At 44.1% G+C, this 16,254-nt stretch overlaps 5 protein-coding genes across 5 annotated transcripts; 4 read left to right on the top strand and 1 right to left on the bottom strand.

The window, feature by feature from the left end:
- Positions 1 to 90: 90 nt before the first annotated feature.
- O0I10_001507 (uncharacterized protein) lies at positions 91 to 5,854 on the top strand (the record flags this gene model as incomplete). The annotated part of the gene is made up of 20 exons (XM_058481602.1): positions 91 to 168; positions 228 to 390; positions 451 to 590; positions 657 to 1,346; positions 1,405 to 1,504; positions 1,563 to 1,745; positions 1,805 to 1,953; positions 2,010 to 2,199; positions 2,262 to 2,441; positions 2,499 to 2,634; positions 2,703 to 3,041; positions 3,102 to 3,253; positions 3,319 to 3,671; positions 3,742 to 4,196; positions 4,252 to 4,384; positions 4,443 to 4,659; positions 4,727 to 4,825; positions 4,966 to 5,372; positions 5,468 to 5,567; positions 5,703 to 5,854. 20 exons carry the CDS (start codon positions 91 to 93, stop codon positions 5,852 to 5,854), a joined length of 4,416 nt encoding a protein of 1,471 aa, XP_058347459.1.
- A 1,481-nt stretch (positions 5,855 to 7,335) lies between these two features.
- Positions 7,336 to 8,180, top strand: O0I10_001506 (uncharacterized protein; the record flags this gene model as incomplete). Its single annotated transcript, XM_058481601.1, has 2 exons — positions 7,336 to 7,487; positions 7,595 to 8,180. The coding sequence occupies 2 exons, from the start codon at positions 7,336 to 7,338 to the stop codon at positions 8,178 to 8,180; spliced, it is 738 nt and encodes a 245-aa protein (XP_058347458.1).
- A 736-nt stretch (positions 8,181 to 8,916) lies between these two features.
- O0I10_001505 (uncharacterized protein) lies at positions 8,917 to 9,687 on the top strand (the record flags this gene model as incomplete). Its single annotated transcript, XM_058481600.1, has 3 exons — positions 8,917 to 8,977; positions 9,046 to 9,243; positions 9,317 to 9,687. The coding sequence occupies 3 exons, from the start codon at positions 8,917 to 8,919 to the stop codon at positions 9,685 to 9,687; spliced, it is 630 nt and encodes a 209-aa protein (XP_058347457.1).
- A 15-nt stretch (positions 9,688 to 9,702) lies between these two features.
- O0I10_001504 (uncharacterized protein) lies at positions 9,703 to 11,616 on the bottom strand (the record flags this gene model as incomplete). The annotated part of the gene is made up of 6 exons (XM_058481599.1): positions 9,703 to 9,948; positions 10,014 to 10,480; positions 10,546 to 10,712; positions 10,779 to 11,292; positions 11,354 to 11,506; positions 11,580 to 11,616. 6 exons carry the CDS (start codon positions 11,614 to 11,616, stop codon positions 9,703 to 9,705), a joined length of 1,584 nt encoding a protein of 527 aa, XP_058347456.1.
- Positions 11,617 to 12,404: 788 nt separating this feature from the next.
- O0I10_001503 (uncharacterized protein) lies at positions 12,405 to 14,762 on the top strand (the record flags this gene model as incomplete). Its single annotated transcript, XM_058481598.1, has 1 exon — positions 12,405 to 14,762. One exon carries the CDS (start codon positions 12,405 to 12,407, stop codon positions 14,760 to 14,762), a length of 2,358 nt encoding a protein of 785 aa, XP_058347455.1.
- Between the last annotated feature and the right edge of the window lie 1,492 nt (positions 14,763 to 16,254).

Raw genomic sequence — 16,254 nt, 5'->3', positions numbered from 1 at the left:
CAACGCGAACGCAAAATTTCAGTTGTCGCGTGTTCCTGGCCAATCCACGCTCTTCTTCCTTCAACATACTCACCACACCATACACGCCTTATGAGCGACAGTCGTAAAGAAAGGCTCTTGAAATTACAGCAACAACGCATTGCAAAGGACCGCAAGAGTCAACGCAACGTATGTCCAACATTACGAGCTTGCAATGTGTCGTATTCTCATGCCTTGTTTTTCTTCAGGTCGACGACGTTTATGTCGAAGTCGAAGAACATGACTACCATGCCCTGAACGACGATGCCGATTTCGTGGAAGACGATGATAACGCAGGCTACATTGACGACGGCATGGGGAATGACGAAGAGGAATTCTCGGACGAGTACGATCAAGCTGATCAAAAGTCCAGTGAGTATTATACTGGTATAGAAGCTTCATGGCAAGTGCTAATATATACACACTTACTAGGCAAGAGAAAGCGTAAGAATGGAAAGGCTGCCGATGGAAAGGACAAGCAAGCAAAAAAGAGCAGGGATATTGCAAGTATGTTTTCCAAGTCTGCGTCAAGAAAGCCTGCACCATCCGCACCTGCAGTCAAAAAGGAAGAGGTATGTAAAGGGTTCATCTCCATTGAGTGATAGGTTCTCATATGCAAGTTTGTGTGTATGCAATAGACAAAAGACGATGCCAGCTTTATGGATGATCTATTCGCAAATCTTGAATCCCCAGCACCTGCAAAGCCAGCACCATCTCAACGCCCAAAGCCTTCTTCATCACGATTTGGTAATGGCACATCATACATTTCGCGTGTTCAACCCACTCCTTCTCGCCGCACAACAACATCTCAAGTACGATTGGATATGCCTCCACCATCGACCAACAACAACAACAATGATGATGATGTCGACGTGATTGAGACAACAAACTCGCTTGCTGTCGGTGAAGATAACGACAAAACGACCAACAATAAGCCTTTCTCTCAACCTGATACGAACGATGAATTCTTTGATGCATATGATTCTTTCAGCACTGGCATGATGGATGTGATTGATGATATGGAAAAAGGATCACCAAGTCGAGTCACTGTGAAACAAGAAGAGAAAGAACCCAGCTTATCGGCAGATACCAGCATGGAAGTGGTGGAAGAGGTGAAGAGACCCAATATGAAGTACAAGGAAGAACGGCCTGATTTGGAGACCTGGGAAAAGGCACATGCTGCTATGGGACCTATGGGTGTTACTGAAGCAACAACACAAGATTTAAGTCGCTCGATGGATGTTTTGGAAGAGGATGGCAGCTTGCATTTCTGGTGGTATGATGCATATGAACGACGTGAAAAGGGTGCAGTGTACTTCTTTGGCAAGGCAAGTATGAGGATAACATGAGAGATGGCATATGTGTTGACGAGGGTAAACTATATAGGTTTTGAACAAGAGTACCAATCGTTACATCAGTTGTTCGGTGGCTGTGCGCAATATCGAGCGTAGTATCTTCGTGTTGCCACGACAACATAAATTGGATGGTAACGTGATCATGTGATATGGTATCCGTAAAGAGCGACAATTGACAACATGTAATAGATCAAGGCAATCCTACTACTCAAGAGGTAGCCATGACCGATGTACACGAAGAGATCTCATCCGTATGTGCAAGACACAACATTACAAAGTTCCTCGCAAAGCCGGTGACTCGAAAGTACGCCTTTGAGCTACCTGATGTCCCACGGGAATCCGAATACCTCAAATTACATTACAGCTATGAATGTAAGTAGAAATTATCATCAAAAGGAGTCAAGGGTTAATAGGTTGGTTTTACATTGTAGTGCCCCAATTACCCGAAGAATCCAGCGGCACAACCTATAGTCGTCTCTTTGGTGTCAACACTGGTCCCTTGGAACATTTGCTGGTCAAACGAGACATCATGGGCCCATCTTGGCTTAAGATTGATCAGGCACAGATCTCGAATACCAATGTACGTTATCACCATCATAAGAATGATCGAGTTATTGACTCTATATCCATTGATAGGAAACATGGTGCAAGATCGAGATTGGAGTGAACGACCCCAAGCTGGTGAATCCTCTCAAGGATCAAGATGGAAACGCGCCAACTCACATGCCCCCTCTCGTGGTGCTCGCTCTCAGCTTACGTACCGTGATGAATCATCAAAAGAACGAGAATGAGATTGTTGCAGCCAGTGGTCTTGTGTGCAATCAAGGTATGTTTATTCAAATGCAAGATATGGTTGAGAAACGGCATTTTTAATAATGATCCATCTAGTTCAAATTGATGAGCCAACCCCTCTTGAGGCACAATCAAAGTCAAGATTCACCATTGTACGCCAATTGGCTAATACGCCTTATCCTGCCGGTTTCAATGAAGCAGCTGCACGCGAGAAGAAGCTAGGATTCCCCATTCAAGTTGAACGTACCGAAAATGCCCTTCTCAATTGCCTGATTGGTAAGTAATACTTTTTCTCATGTCTACTATACATGGTTACTCAATCATGCACCAAAGCCAAAATCCACATCACTGATCCGGATGTGGTGGTTGGACACAACTTTGCTGGCTTTGATCTCGACGTCATGCTCCACCGTATGAAGAAGCTCAATACACAACATTGGCACAAACTTGGCAGAATTCGACGCAAAAAGTATGTATGGGATTGTTTGGAATAACGAAAGAGAGGAGCAAACCACTCACTGGATACACTTTTATTAGTTGGCCCAAGTTGCAATCTGGTGCTGGTGGTACGGGTGAATCAACATATCAAGAACGTATGATCATGAGTGGCCGCCTTGTGTGTGATACCTACCTTGCATCCAAGGACTTGATTCGCAGTAAATCCTACCGCTTGACCGATTTGGCGCAATCTCAGCTCAAGATTGCTCGTGAAGATATTGAATTCGACAAGATCAACAAGTACTATGAAGAATCCCAGTCCTTGATTCATCTCGTCAAACATTGTGCATTTGATGCCTTCTTATCAACGTCCCTCATGTTCAAGCTTCAAATCCTGCCATTGACAAAGCAGTTAACCAATCTCGCTGGCAATATGTGGTATGTATAAGGAAGAGCATCACTAGGCAACATGGGTAGTAACCGCTATTATCTACGTAGGTCACGTTCCATGACAGGCGCCAGAGCTGAGCGAAACGAGTTTTTGCTTTTGCATGAATTCCATCGTCACAAGTACATTTGCCCCGACAAGACATTCCCTAAGAATAACAAGGCTGTGGTGATTGAGCAAGGAGATATGGATCAGGATGAAGGTAAGATAACAATCATTGTTTTACTAGTAATGGTGGTCTAAAATGGATCATTTCTCCTCTTGTAGTCAATGAACAACTCCAAACCAAGAAATCAAAGGGACGAAGGAAACCTGCATATACCGGTGGTCTTGTGTTGGAACCCAAGAAAGGCTTCTATGACAAATATGTGCTCTTGCTCGATTTCAACAGCTTGTATCCATCCATTATTCAAGAGTACAACGTATGCTTCACCACAGTCCAACGACACAACCTGCCAGAGAATGCCGACAATGAAGGCGAGGACAATGTACCGGACGTACCTGATACCAATGTGGCACAAGGTTTACTTCCTCGATTGCTCAAGACGTTGGTGGAGCGTCGACGACAGGTCAAAAAGCTCATGAAAGATCCTAAATTATCCAACACCGAGAAGATGCAGGTAAGGTTTTTGTTATCGCTGGTGGTGCATATGTTCTTGGGTCTCACGTCATGTATTTATTTCCATAAAGTATGATATCCGACAAATGGCTCTCAAGTTAACGGCCAACAGTATGTACGGTTGTCTTGGTTTTACACATTCCCGGTTCTATGCCAAGCCTCTTGCCATGTTGATTACCTACAAGGGTCGTGAGATTTTACAAAACACTGTGGACCTTGCTGGCAACTTGGACTTGAACGTCATCTATGGTGATACTGATTCCATCATGGTGTATACCAACGAGAGTGAAGTGCAAAAGGTCAAAGAGATCGGCAACATGTTCAAGCGCCGTGTCAATGAAATGTACAACTTGCTGGAGATTGATATTGATGGTCTCTTCAAGCATATGCTATTGCTCAAGAAGAAAAAATACGCTGCATTGCTCGTGGAAGAGAATCCCGATGGCACTTTAAAGGAGACTGTGGAAACCAAAGGTCTTGATCTTGTACGCAGAGATTGGTGTGATTTATCACATGATGTATCATCGTAAGTGACATGTTTATTTGAGATGTTTTACATGCATGCTTATGTTTGTTGATAGACGAGTTTTATCCTTCATCTTATCGGACAAGGATCGTGAAGAAGTTGTAAATGAAATTCATGAATACCTGCGACAAGTCGGTGAGGAGATCCGGAAGGGCGAAGTATCCCTGGAGAAATTCATTATCAACAAGGTAAATGAAGGGTCATGATGCAAACAATTCAAGTTACTTATTAGATGTATCATTATAGCAATTGACCAAGAACCCCCATGAATATGCTGATGCCAAGAACCAACCACATGTGCAGGTGGCATTGCGGATGCGAGCTGCTGGTATCAGCGTTCGAGCAGGCGACACTATTCCATACGTCATTTGTCAGGTGGACCATATTCCCAACGGCTCAAAGACTGGATTTGCCGAGAAAGCTTTTCATCCTGATGATGTTGTCCATGGCGAAAAGAGTTTAGGTAATAACAATGAAGACATCGGTCTATGACATCTCTCTCTTTCTTACACATGGTGACCTAATAATAGATATTGAGTGGTATTTGCATCAACAAGTTCATCCTCCTATTGCACGTCTGTGCTCGCCCATCGATGGAACCGATATTGCAAGACTTGCAGAATGCCTTGGTGAGTGGACAATCTTTCTTTTTCGAAAAAGTGGTTTATGACACCCCCCCCCGATCCCTTGCTTAATATACGCAAATCCCTACTCCTCATTCATTTGCATGAACTTGTTGGCTGATGGTCTATGTGTTCATTATTATTAGGTCTTGATGGTTCAAAGTACAACGTGGGACGTATCTATGATGATGACCAGGATGAGGAATTTACGACACTCGAATCGCAAATCAGTGATGCTGAACGCTTCAAGGATGCTGAACGATTAAGGATACGATGCAACTTGTGCAGCCATGAACAAGTCTTTGAAGGCATGACACGCAAAGCAAATGACAATGAAATTGTGTCTGGACTCCAATGTGAAGGCTGTCATGGCACAATTAGTGAAGCTGTTGTGCGCAGCGCCCTGATCCGATGCATGCGTTCCTATATCCGGAAATACTATGAGGGATGGCTTGTGTGCGACGACGCCACATGTGGTAGCCGTACTCGAATGATGTCTGTATTTGGCCGCAGGTGCTTACGAGAGGGATGCCATGGCAGTGTTAAGCGCGAGGTAATTCATCTTTTGGGTAGTGGATGATGATGGATGGCGGTGGTGGTAGAGCCAACAGCGTCATTGGGGATGATATTAATAGCGATGGTTTATAGTACACGGACAAGCAGCTCTATACACAACTACTTTATTTTAGCAACATGTTTGATGCCGAAAGGGCCAAGGAAAATGCATTGAGCTCAGGATCAGCAACCGGTAAGACAATGTTTCTTTGTTCACAAGGGGAAGGGTGATGCATGCAAGCAAGAGGGGTTGGCGTTTTTGAGGACTGGGGGAGTGCAAGAAGGGAAATTGCATATACGATTTGCTAACTTAATCAACCTCAATCAGTTCAAATCAACTCATTGATCAACCTGCATCACAACACATTCCATCGACTAAAAGCGGTGGCAGATGGCTATCTCGATCGATCTGGATATCGACATGTAGATATCGCCAAGCTCATGACACTTGCCAATTTGACATTCCCAACGTTGACATAGTAGCCCTGTTTTTTCTTTATCATCATTCAACCTAATACACACATATATTATGATCATCATCTAAGAATATTCTTTCCTTGTAACATTGAAGTGATACTCCGCCACAACAACAGAGGGATATGCATTGACGACAGGAGAGGAGCAGTGCACGTCGACTTTGAGCCATATCAGGCAATCCTGACAAAAAAAAGCTATAAGGGATGTGCAACAAAGACAGGGATATGGGGAGAGAAAAAGAGCGCAAAAGCTCGGGGCAGCACATGGAATTTCTATATACTGCGCGCATACATATCATATATCCTTATTGATATACCTTGACACCTTTTGTTTGTTCCATCACGGAGGTGGTGTAAAAAAGAATCGACGCGCTCTAGAACAGCTTTATTGTAAAATAAGGTTTCATGCCGGGGGAGAGAGTCCAGCAAAACTTGATGAGCACTGGGCATTGACATGCGGTGATCTCCTCACTCTCTTTATTCAATTGACCAAACAAATAATAAACATGAGGATTGGCAACAGATTCATGGTGTCATCTCTAATGAGCTATATACGTTCATGCCATCCCTATGATTTCAATTTCACAACATCTTGCCGCCCTTTTACACGTACTATGTAGCCTTTTAATCAGCCGTAGAAAGGCTCCCGATACATGCCATATCACATACTTGATCTTACTACGCTCCAGCTGCTGTGGTGGTCTTTTGTGGATTGAATGTTTTAGACGTGCCACAAGGAGAGCACTGACGAGGTGGGCGACTTATTTGTTACATACGCGTCCACAACAAAGTTAGACTTTGTGTGAGAGCAAATTAGAAGAAGGGGTTTTAGTCTAGGAGAACAAAGGGAAAGCTAAAGTTTTTTTCTGATTGATTTTGGAATACATCGACTAAAACAGTAATCCACATGCAGTTGAGGGGAGGGGATCTCCACTGCAACCACCTTCATCAAGGATTCTTTGTGTACTTGTTGATACATTTTACATACTTGAAATGCTCCACTCCTGCAACCACCAACCAAAGTAGGGGAGAAAGAGAAGAATGAATGAAAGGATACAACGCCATAAGAAAATCATTCACCTGGAGACCATGGTTATACACATACACTTACTCACACACACGCACACGCACACACAAGATGAGAAGACGCGTGCATACAAGCATTGACATACCGAAATACATCATCGTGGCTTGATGGGTGTACATTCACACTGAACATGCCGGACTACATTGATACGTTTTCCGATAGGACAACGCCCCTTGTGATACGTGTGCGTCTCACAAAGACTCGACAATGTCTAATGGGGTCTCCTTTTTGGTTGTTTCGTTTCGTGGAGACCTCCCTATTTGTCCATGCATACATAGGTCAAGCGACGTACCTGTTAGTCTGAGAATATTTAAATGATGCTGCACAAGCAGCAACCCTCTTTTTTCTTCTAGATACTTGCTTTTTTTTGGCATATCCCTCGGGATCACACCCCGGTAATGGACAACCAGCAACCGATTCAGCTACCTGAAAGTCGTCCCAATAAGAGGATATACCAATGTAAATTCTGCAACAAAGCATTTGCCAAGCCGAGTGCCCTACAACCTCACATTTACACGCACACAGGGGAAAGACCCTACGCGTGCCACATGTTAGTTTCAATAATGCGTGATGTTGTTGTTGTAAAAAAAAAGAATGTTGAAAGCTGATACAAAATACAATGTCACGTACCTTGTTACGTTGCACATTTTCCTGTAGACCAGGATGCAATCGCCGATTTTCTGTGGTTAGTAATCTACGCCGCCATTTCAAAGTTCATGGTCGGAAAGCTGCAGCAACAGCCGCCTCAAACGCAAGTGCATGTCTTCGTCCTTTGGCTTGTTCTCCACCTACAACAACATCCATGCATCATCAACGACAGCAGCAAAAGCAACGACAATTATCATCATCATCATCTACAACAAACAATGTCAAATCATTGTCTCCTTCTTTATCCGTCAGTAACAGCTTTGAAAGCTGGTCCTTCATCGATCCGCAGCCGTTGGATACGAGCCATTTGCAGCTTCAGCAGTCATATGGAAACTTGCAAACGTCAATATCAACATCTTCATCATCGATACAAACACCACCAGCAACGTCTGCTGTAATTATGGATCGTGCATTCATGCCGCCATCATCAACTCTATTTGATGTATCCATCATGGATTATGATCCTGCATCTATTTCAACTTCAGCACCATCACAAACGCATTCCTTGTACCCGGGTTTTGATTCATGGCTTTCGATGCCTTTAATGGCCAACCTTACACAACCATCTACAGCCACTCTTGGTTGGTACGAATGAAACCTGGTATGCCACGCCTCCTCCCACCCCACCTACTACATCCCAAATGACCACCCGTATACTCAACGTGTATTATCTCGTCGTCCTTTTACAACATTATTTTTTCAATGCCATACAGTATGCAGACTCACTCCCATATATCACTCATGTCAATCGTCCTTTGCCCATCACCATCATTATAGCCATACGCTGATATTCGTCAACAACTACTCATCCGCCAAGCAAAATAAAGCATTCCCCTTCTTTTGTTTTTGCTTTTTGCCCACGTATCCCCACACCACCAAATACCCGTGACCAATAGAGCGATGATTTTGAACCCGCATTAGCCCAAGATGCGATTAGCATGTTGTACACAAACCAAAATTCTCAATAATAGCATCATCATTGACCCCCAAAATTGGAGTGCTAATACATGTAAAGTTGATGTCCTTTCATAGTGGTCATGTGAGAGATCCTTTGCCAATTTGAATGAAATGAGACACCGACATGCCTGAACAATGCAGAATACAACAACCAAGAGCGACATTTTCAAGCATTAGCAGTAGCAGCTGACCTCTTTCCTTTTCATCAACCCCAGCACAATCAGTGTGCCTCATTGTTAATGTAGTCAAGCCATGCATCATTTTCTATTCCGCCTCCCACAGCATGATAAAAAAATTATCTTCTACAATGGTTCTCATTACCCTTTGTTTCTTTTCGCTTCTCTTCTTTTTCTCTTTTCACAATAACGATAACAATGAACAATGAAAACCTGTATGAAAACCTACAACAAGTCCTTCGACATGCTCTACAAGAAGGTAAGTACCGGGGATGAGGATACATGTGTATTATGTGCGTACATAGAGTTTATTGCATGACGATGCAGGCAATTTTGACGAGGTGCTGGATATCATAACGAATGAATTACGACAAGCACGCGTCTACCTTTCCATGGATACTGGGGAACCACCAAGAGCAGGGCTTCGACTTGCTGGTTGGCAAGAGGTGGATAATCATGCCCAAGACTTTATCATGTCAGATAGGCGTCTTCGTCTTTGGCTTGGTGACCAACACGATCGCACGTGTAAGCTCGCAATCATTAATCCATAATGCAACCTTGTGCATTGATGATGTTTATTTTTTTTGTTGTATTGCAGACTCCCAATCCACATTGTCAAGCGGTGCATTTGAGCGGCCATCACCAGATGAATATCAAAGCATCTCACTTGAGGAGCTCACGCCCATCCCTCCACACGCCATACTTGACTTGTTGGCCCACACACCAACTCCTCCAACTCCTCCTACACCACCCACACTCTCTCCTCCTCCTCCCGCCGCCACCACCACCACTAGACCCACTACACGTCCCCCAGGTGGTTTTTATCCTACTTGGGTGCCACCACCGCCACCATGGTTCCATGAACCCACACCAGAAGAGTTGATTCAAGCAGGACTCTTCCTTCAACGATCCATTCCAATAGCAATCATGAGCAGCATCATCATTTGGTTTTTTCATTATATTTCATAAACGTGTTTGCAACCACTACTTTGAAGATGGGAGGATTGTTTCAAGCCATGTGTTGAGTAGTGCTACATCTTTGGCCATTTGTCTAACTTCGCTTTCTTGGATATTGACCGTAAGACGACGTGATCGCTCTTCCTTGTGTTTGCCAATAGTAACAATGCCGGATGTCTCAATGATCGAAAGAACATCGGTGAGTTCAGTGCTGGAAACGGGTTTGATCATGCCATCCGATTTGGAGCAGAGTGTTGCATATTCTTCCCGGAACTAGATATGCACGCATGTATGTAGGTTAGCTCCTTTGCTTCTCTTTTAAGCGAATATGGACTTACCCTTCCAAGTGTAATATGCTCCTTTTTATGCGATGAGGAGGATGAAGAAGAGCAGGACATGGCCATCAATACACAAATCACCACCTTTTGTTGCAAGCCAAGTTGTTTGAGCTTTTGCACCACAGGGCTACCAAACACCGTTTGCAGCACCTTCATGACATGGCCAATGGACACCTTGACAATCTCAGTCGTTGCACCCGGTTGCTTTTGATCGGCAAGAACAGTCTTACGCTTGTGTTCTGTCTCAGCGAGTTCAACGGCTTGACGACATACATCCAATGCTGTACGTAAATCACCCATAGCAGCAGCCACCTTTCGTGCACACAATTCAACTGCTGGTGGTTGCATAAGTGGCAATGGTGATGATCCAGGTTTGCTGTTGGGGTCGAGGGAATAGAGGCGATCTTTGATGATGGCACTGATCTCAGCGACTTGGTATGGGTTAAAGTTGAGTAGTTGGGGTTCACCTATATGACAAATGTGTAAGTTACTTGTCATTGATGTGTCGCTCTCTATCTCTTAAATCACTTACAATTCTTGGCTCGTAGACGTGGTAATAATCGATCGGTCATATCCAATGCGTTGGCAATACCAATGAGAACAAGACGTGATGATGCTGAAGTGGCCCACTCGAAAATCTTGTATAGCACATCTTGATCCTTTGTCGCCAGCTGATCAATCTCATCAAGAATGACAACACTAAATTGTGGATCATCATGTTAAAGGAAAAGGTAAACATACTTGTTATTGGGGATGTTGACTTACGTTAAGGTATCCTTGTTGCCATTGATAAGTTCTCCAGCTTGTTTGACAAGATCATTCTTGAATGCTGTACGAGGCGATTTGAGTTCTGTGACGAGACGTGTGTAGATGCCTTTGGGTTCACGGATGCTCATGCAATTGACGACGACTTGACGCACGTTGTGAGAGTATTCACGATCTTCAAAGTCTCGAATGATTTCATTCAACATGGCGGTTTTGCCTGTGCCTGGTGAACCAGAGATGTACAAGCAGCCGGGCTTATTGGTCATGACATGCTCATCCCAAAACTTGATCATGTTGTTGCGTTCTTGAACACGGCCTACAAGTCGTGAAGGCATAGCTGATCGACGAAATGTTGCTTTGGCTGCCTGATAAATGGTATCGTATTGGTTGCTCTTTTCATCTCCATCGTGGCCCTTTGCTTTTGATGTTGGTGTTGCTGCTGTTGCTGTTGCTTTTGATGATGTTGATGTTGACTTTGTATCCTTTGATTTGGTTGCTGGTGCTGATGGTGGTGCTATAGGTCATGTAATGCGTAAGAAAAATTTGCTGGATAAGTGCGTGTCTATTGCTTGTACCTGTAACATTCTCTTTTGCCTTCAAGGTCTGATTGTTCGATGGTGGTGGAGAAGCACGCAATCGTCGTCGCTTAGGTGTGGATGGTGGTGATGGCAATACGTTTTCCTTTGTGTCGTCTAATGTGGCATCAGGTGTACTGCGCTTTGAAGAGGCTAAACAAGTCGCATTGTCAGCGTCCATGAAGGGGGAGACAGCAGCAGCATTGAAAGGGAGGAGGATACAAACATTCCAATCTTGACCGTGATCGTGTACGAGTGAGCATTGTTATATACTGATGATATGGGTATGTAAAAGAAGAATGGTAAAAGGGTGGTGGTGGTGGAGAGTGGAGTTGTTGGCGAAGCAAGCTGAAAAGAGCAAAATGCGCGTTGTGTGTTAGGTCGCGTCGAGGACTCTGAAATATGAGACTGTCACCGTCATCATCATCCATTTCCCATCTCGTCCTGAATGGCTCTCTCTCTCTCACTCTCTCTCACTGCTCTCTATACCACATCCATCCATCATTGTGCTACAATCAACCCATATCCATGATAAAATAGTAAGTATCAAATATGGTATCATAAGTAGCACCCTTAACATTGACTCCTTGTGATATTCATTTCCTTCATGTAGCACCTATTTTTGCCACATCTTGTCTCCAATCATGCTCCACAAGAAGATGCATCCTCACGACGTATAAAAATACATGGCGCTGGTCTACTCAAGGGTGGTGTGACAAGCGTGACACGACACATTGTAGTTCCACCAATACTAGCATTTACCAGATATATTGCAAGGTAAATATGGGATCCATTGGGATGCGAAATGGGGGATTACCTGGCGATGAGTAAGATGCCAAGCCTAACAAGAATAAAATAGAGAGAGAGCGATTAATGAGGAATAACGAATGGAAGCACAAGCTACCCCAGGTACCTGAAAGGGAAACGTTACCCGCTGGATAAGCATCGCCTTTTTATTTGCTACTCAGCTCCAAGGTACAAAGACATAATCCTGTTCCTTGCTCTTTTTCTCGTTATTCCTTCCTTCTCTTTTCCTTCATGGCCGAGTGAGATGACTGATATCCTTAGTAGACCCAAAATACCTCCTCCTCCTTTACCTCCACCGCATACATCATCATCTTACAACGAAGACACCGACGGTTCTGAAGCCGATACTGCTTTAAACACCCCTACAAGTTGGACTACGGACCATAGCAATCGTTGGTCACTCGCTTCGGCCATGTCAACAGCCTTCTCTCGCCATAGCTTTATCCATCACAAGAAGAAACGCAGCAATGATATCCATCATCAATCTACAACAACATCATCATCACCACCTACTTTACCCCCACGTCCCGTTTCCACATATCATATCCCTTCTTCTTCTACCTCCATTTCTCACAAATCATCATCCCCACCACTACCATCATACACGTATCGAGCAAGTTGGGCACCAAGAACATTATCATCAGCAGCTTCGGATGGGTCATTGAAATTAGCTCTTGATGATGATCATCATCACAGCAACAACAACAACAACGGCTACTTGTCAGTGAATGCAGCAGCCACCACAACAGCACCTCCGCCATTACCCAAACACGATGGTCGACCGCCCACACCACCACGACATCATGATGATCATCCACCTCCTCACCATCACCACGATTCTTATTTACATGTTGTTGAGGATCCATTTGAAGGTGCATCATGGTCAGGCTCGGACTTGCGACAATTATTACACGAAGACAACCATGATTATCATAACAGCCGCAGTAGCTTTTTATTACAACATCCCAATGGCAGCAGTGTTAGTAATATCAGCAGCACCAACAGCAGCAGTGGAACCACCAATAGTCCAATTACACATTCAACCGAGTCGACTCGTAGCAGCAGTAGTAGTAAGCGTGCTTGTGATCATGAGATGGTGCGTGTGGCAAAGTTATTATCGGCTGTATACGAGTTTGAAAACAGGCCACAGATGCATCAGGAGCCACAACAAGTGCAGGATTTTTGTGGCCATCTCAGACAGCTTCTTGAGGATTGGGCTGAGCAACCAACAACGGCAGTGGGTAGCATGGCTGCACGTCGACTCAAACGAGACAACCACAACGTGGCCACCAGAACAAATATGGCAGCAAATGCTGCTACTGTCGGCGGCACATTGTTGTACTACAATGTCCGACATGCTCATTATTATCGACGACGAAGATTACGACGACAGCAAACTTCCATTCTACGTCAACGTGTACGGCAACGACGTCAACAACGAGTGAATCACCATGACAACGATGATGATGATGATAAAAATGAGGATGATGGACATCATGAACAAGTGGCTCAATTGCAACAACGAGTGGATAAAGCTGAAGCTGAGACCCGTGCTGCTCAACAAGCAACTCGACTTGTTCAAGCTGATATGCATGAAAAGATACAACAATCTCAAGCAACATTACGTATTCAAATGGCCTATCTTGAACAAGCATTGGCAACGGTGCAACGTGATCGTGATACGATTGAGCAACGTACTTTGGATCAAATGCGACAACAACAATATCATGCTATTGATGATCCATCAACAACGCCATCAAATGATACGGATGGTTTACGACTCCAAGTGATTGAATTGGAAAGCCGTTGCAATCGCATACAAAAGAATCATGATCAAGAACGACTTCGATTACAACGTGCAGTGGATAATGCAACCGATCGCCAAACACAAGCCGAGTATGCTGTGCAAGGATTAAAGACAAGTCTCAGTGCTGCTGAAAAAACGGTCGCTGAACTCGAGCTCAAACTGGAAGTAGCCAAATCGATGGCCAAGAAGCAACAAGAAGAGCAACAAGCCAAGATGATGGAGGCTGATCATACATCGTGTCGTCAAAATGAAATGAATTTGCAACGTGAGATTGCTGCTCAGCAAGCTGAAGTGAGCCGACTTGAACGATCCCTGCAGCAATTATCAGAACAACATCAACGTGAAATAGCCGCTCAAAGGACTGAAATCGCCCATCTTCAGCAATCACTTCAGCAATTATCTGAACAACAACAACGTGAACGTGGTGCTTGGGAACAAAAATTACGTGAAGAATTCTCAGCCTTGTATTATCATGAAAAAGAAGCATACAAGGTGCAAGTCTCTCGTGAGATGCGTATGTTGGCCAACAAGGTTGCGGAACAAGAGGCTGATCTCGAGAGTATGGAACGTCGACAGCAACAAGATGCCAAGGCCGTTGCTACAGCTGAATCCATGCGACGTGCTATTGAAGCAAGATGCAACGAGAAACGGGTTGCATGGGAAGACGAGGAAAAGAAACTCAGGATGACCATTGTTGGATTGGAACAAAAAGTATCTCGACTTGAACAAGATGCCTTGCAGCTCTATAGCAGGAATCTCAAATTGGCACATCAACTCGGGCAGTGCGCACCGTGATCTCTCTCTTTTTATTGTTTTGGTTTTCAGTACTTGTTATTTGCATTCATTTGGTATACACATTCACTTGCTTTCTTTGTTTCCCCCTTAATTAGCTCACCCACGCTTCATCCTCCACCGATCCCTTTGTTACATTATTACACCACCACCATTTATAGATATCATATCAAACATAACTACAATCACTCACTACACACACCGCTTATGATATAACACCATTAAAACATGATACATACTGTTACAGTATTTGAAGAAGCTATCTCGCCATCGATCTTTTTTTTATTGTGCAAATCGATCCATATCTTGATAAGAAAGTGGCGTTGAGTTATTGTTGAAAGCGATACATGTTTATGCAACGACGCCTTTTCAGCTCGGTGGTATTCAGGTTCTTGCAATGGCTTGAACATGCATGTTTGCGTGCGTTCGATCCACATCGATAGCAGCTATCATCAAGAGTTTTAGCAATGCTAATACGACCACATGTTGCGCTGTGGAAGCCTACTCACAACTCTTTTCCGCATCGGCATCTTACTATGTTACATCCACCCTACACGAAGGAATCATGATGCATAAGACAAGTGAATGTGATAGTGGAGAAGGTATACAATCTTACCATTTTCCAAACGACATACCCACAAGAGGGGCATCTTGTCCAGCCTTGTCTTTGTGCCAATTGTTGGAGCTTGGCGTCTGCCAAATGTCCATCCATGGGTGGTGTATCTTGGTTACAAGCCCTTTTCGAACGCGCACGAGATGTTCCGGGACATTTTTCACCTATCACGTCATGGTGTAAGAGTTGTTTACCATGGTATTCTTGTGCACTTTGACTTACCTTTCGAGTGCCATGGTCGAGCACATTTCACACAGACACCACGGCGACATTTGAAGCATCGTGCATGGTGGTCGTCTTGTTTTTTATACCACGGGATAAAAAGGCGACAAAAAACATCCCACCATGAACATGGTTTTGGTGGAGGGACCTCATAGATTCCTCTGCAATTTTGATGAGGGCAATATCCCTATAGCAACATGCATCATTTTCATTAGCTCTGAGATAGTACATCGAGTGTACGAGGTGAAGCTTACAATCCTACCCCTACTATGCGCAATAGCATGATGCCACCAAATCTGGGTTTGTTGATAGTTCAGCACCCGATGAACAACACCAGCAGCTTCGTAATTATGGGGACATTCAGGTACGGGGCAAGCAATGACAGTATAGTCATCTCTGGGATGCTCCTGATAGGCGATAAAGTAGCGTGCTAAGCATGAATGGCAGCTGTAGTGGGTGCATAGCATAGTCCTAAAGACTGCCTCACTGCCGAATTGATCAAAACATATAACACACGTCTTCATTGTTCTTCGTTTGCATCGACTTTTAGGCTTGGTAATATCCTCAAGCAGGTCAAGACACATCAACGATCCTATCAGGGATAGGGTGTTTATAGCACAGGAAAGAAAATGGTAGTAGAGGTAGAAAAAGAAAAAAGTC

Source organism: Lichtheimia ornata (assembly GCF_029851405.1).
Source record: "Lichtheimia ornata isolate CBS 291.66 chromosome Unknown scaffold00004, whole genome shotgun sequence".
In the NCBI taxonomy this organism is placed as follows: domain Eukaryota; kingdom Fungi; phylum Mucoromycota; class Mucoromycetes; order Mucorales; family Lichtheimiaceae; genus Lichtheimia; species Lichtheimia ornata.
Note: the sequence above shows the minus strand (reverse complement) of the source record. Positions and strands in the feature narration are given on the sequence as shown.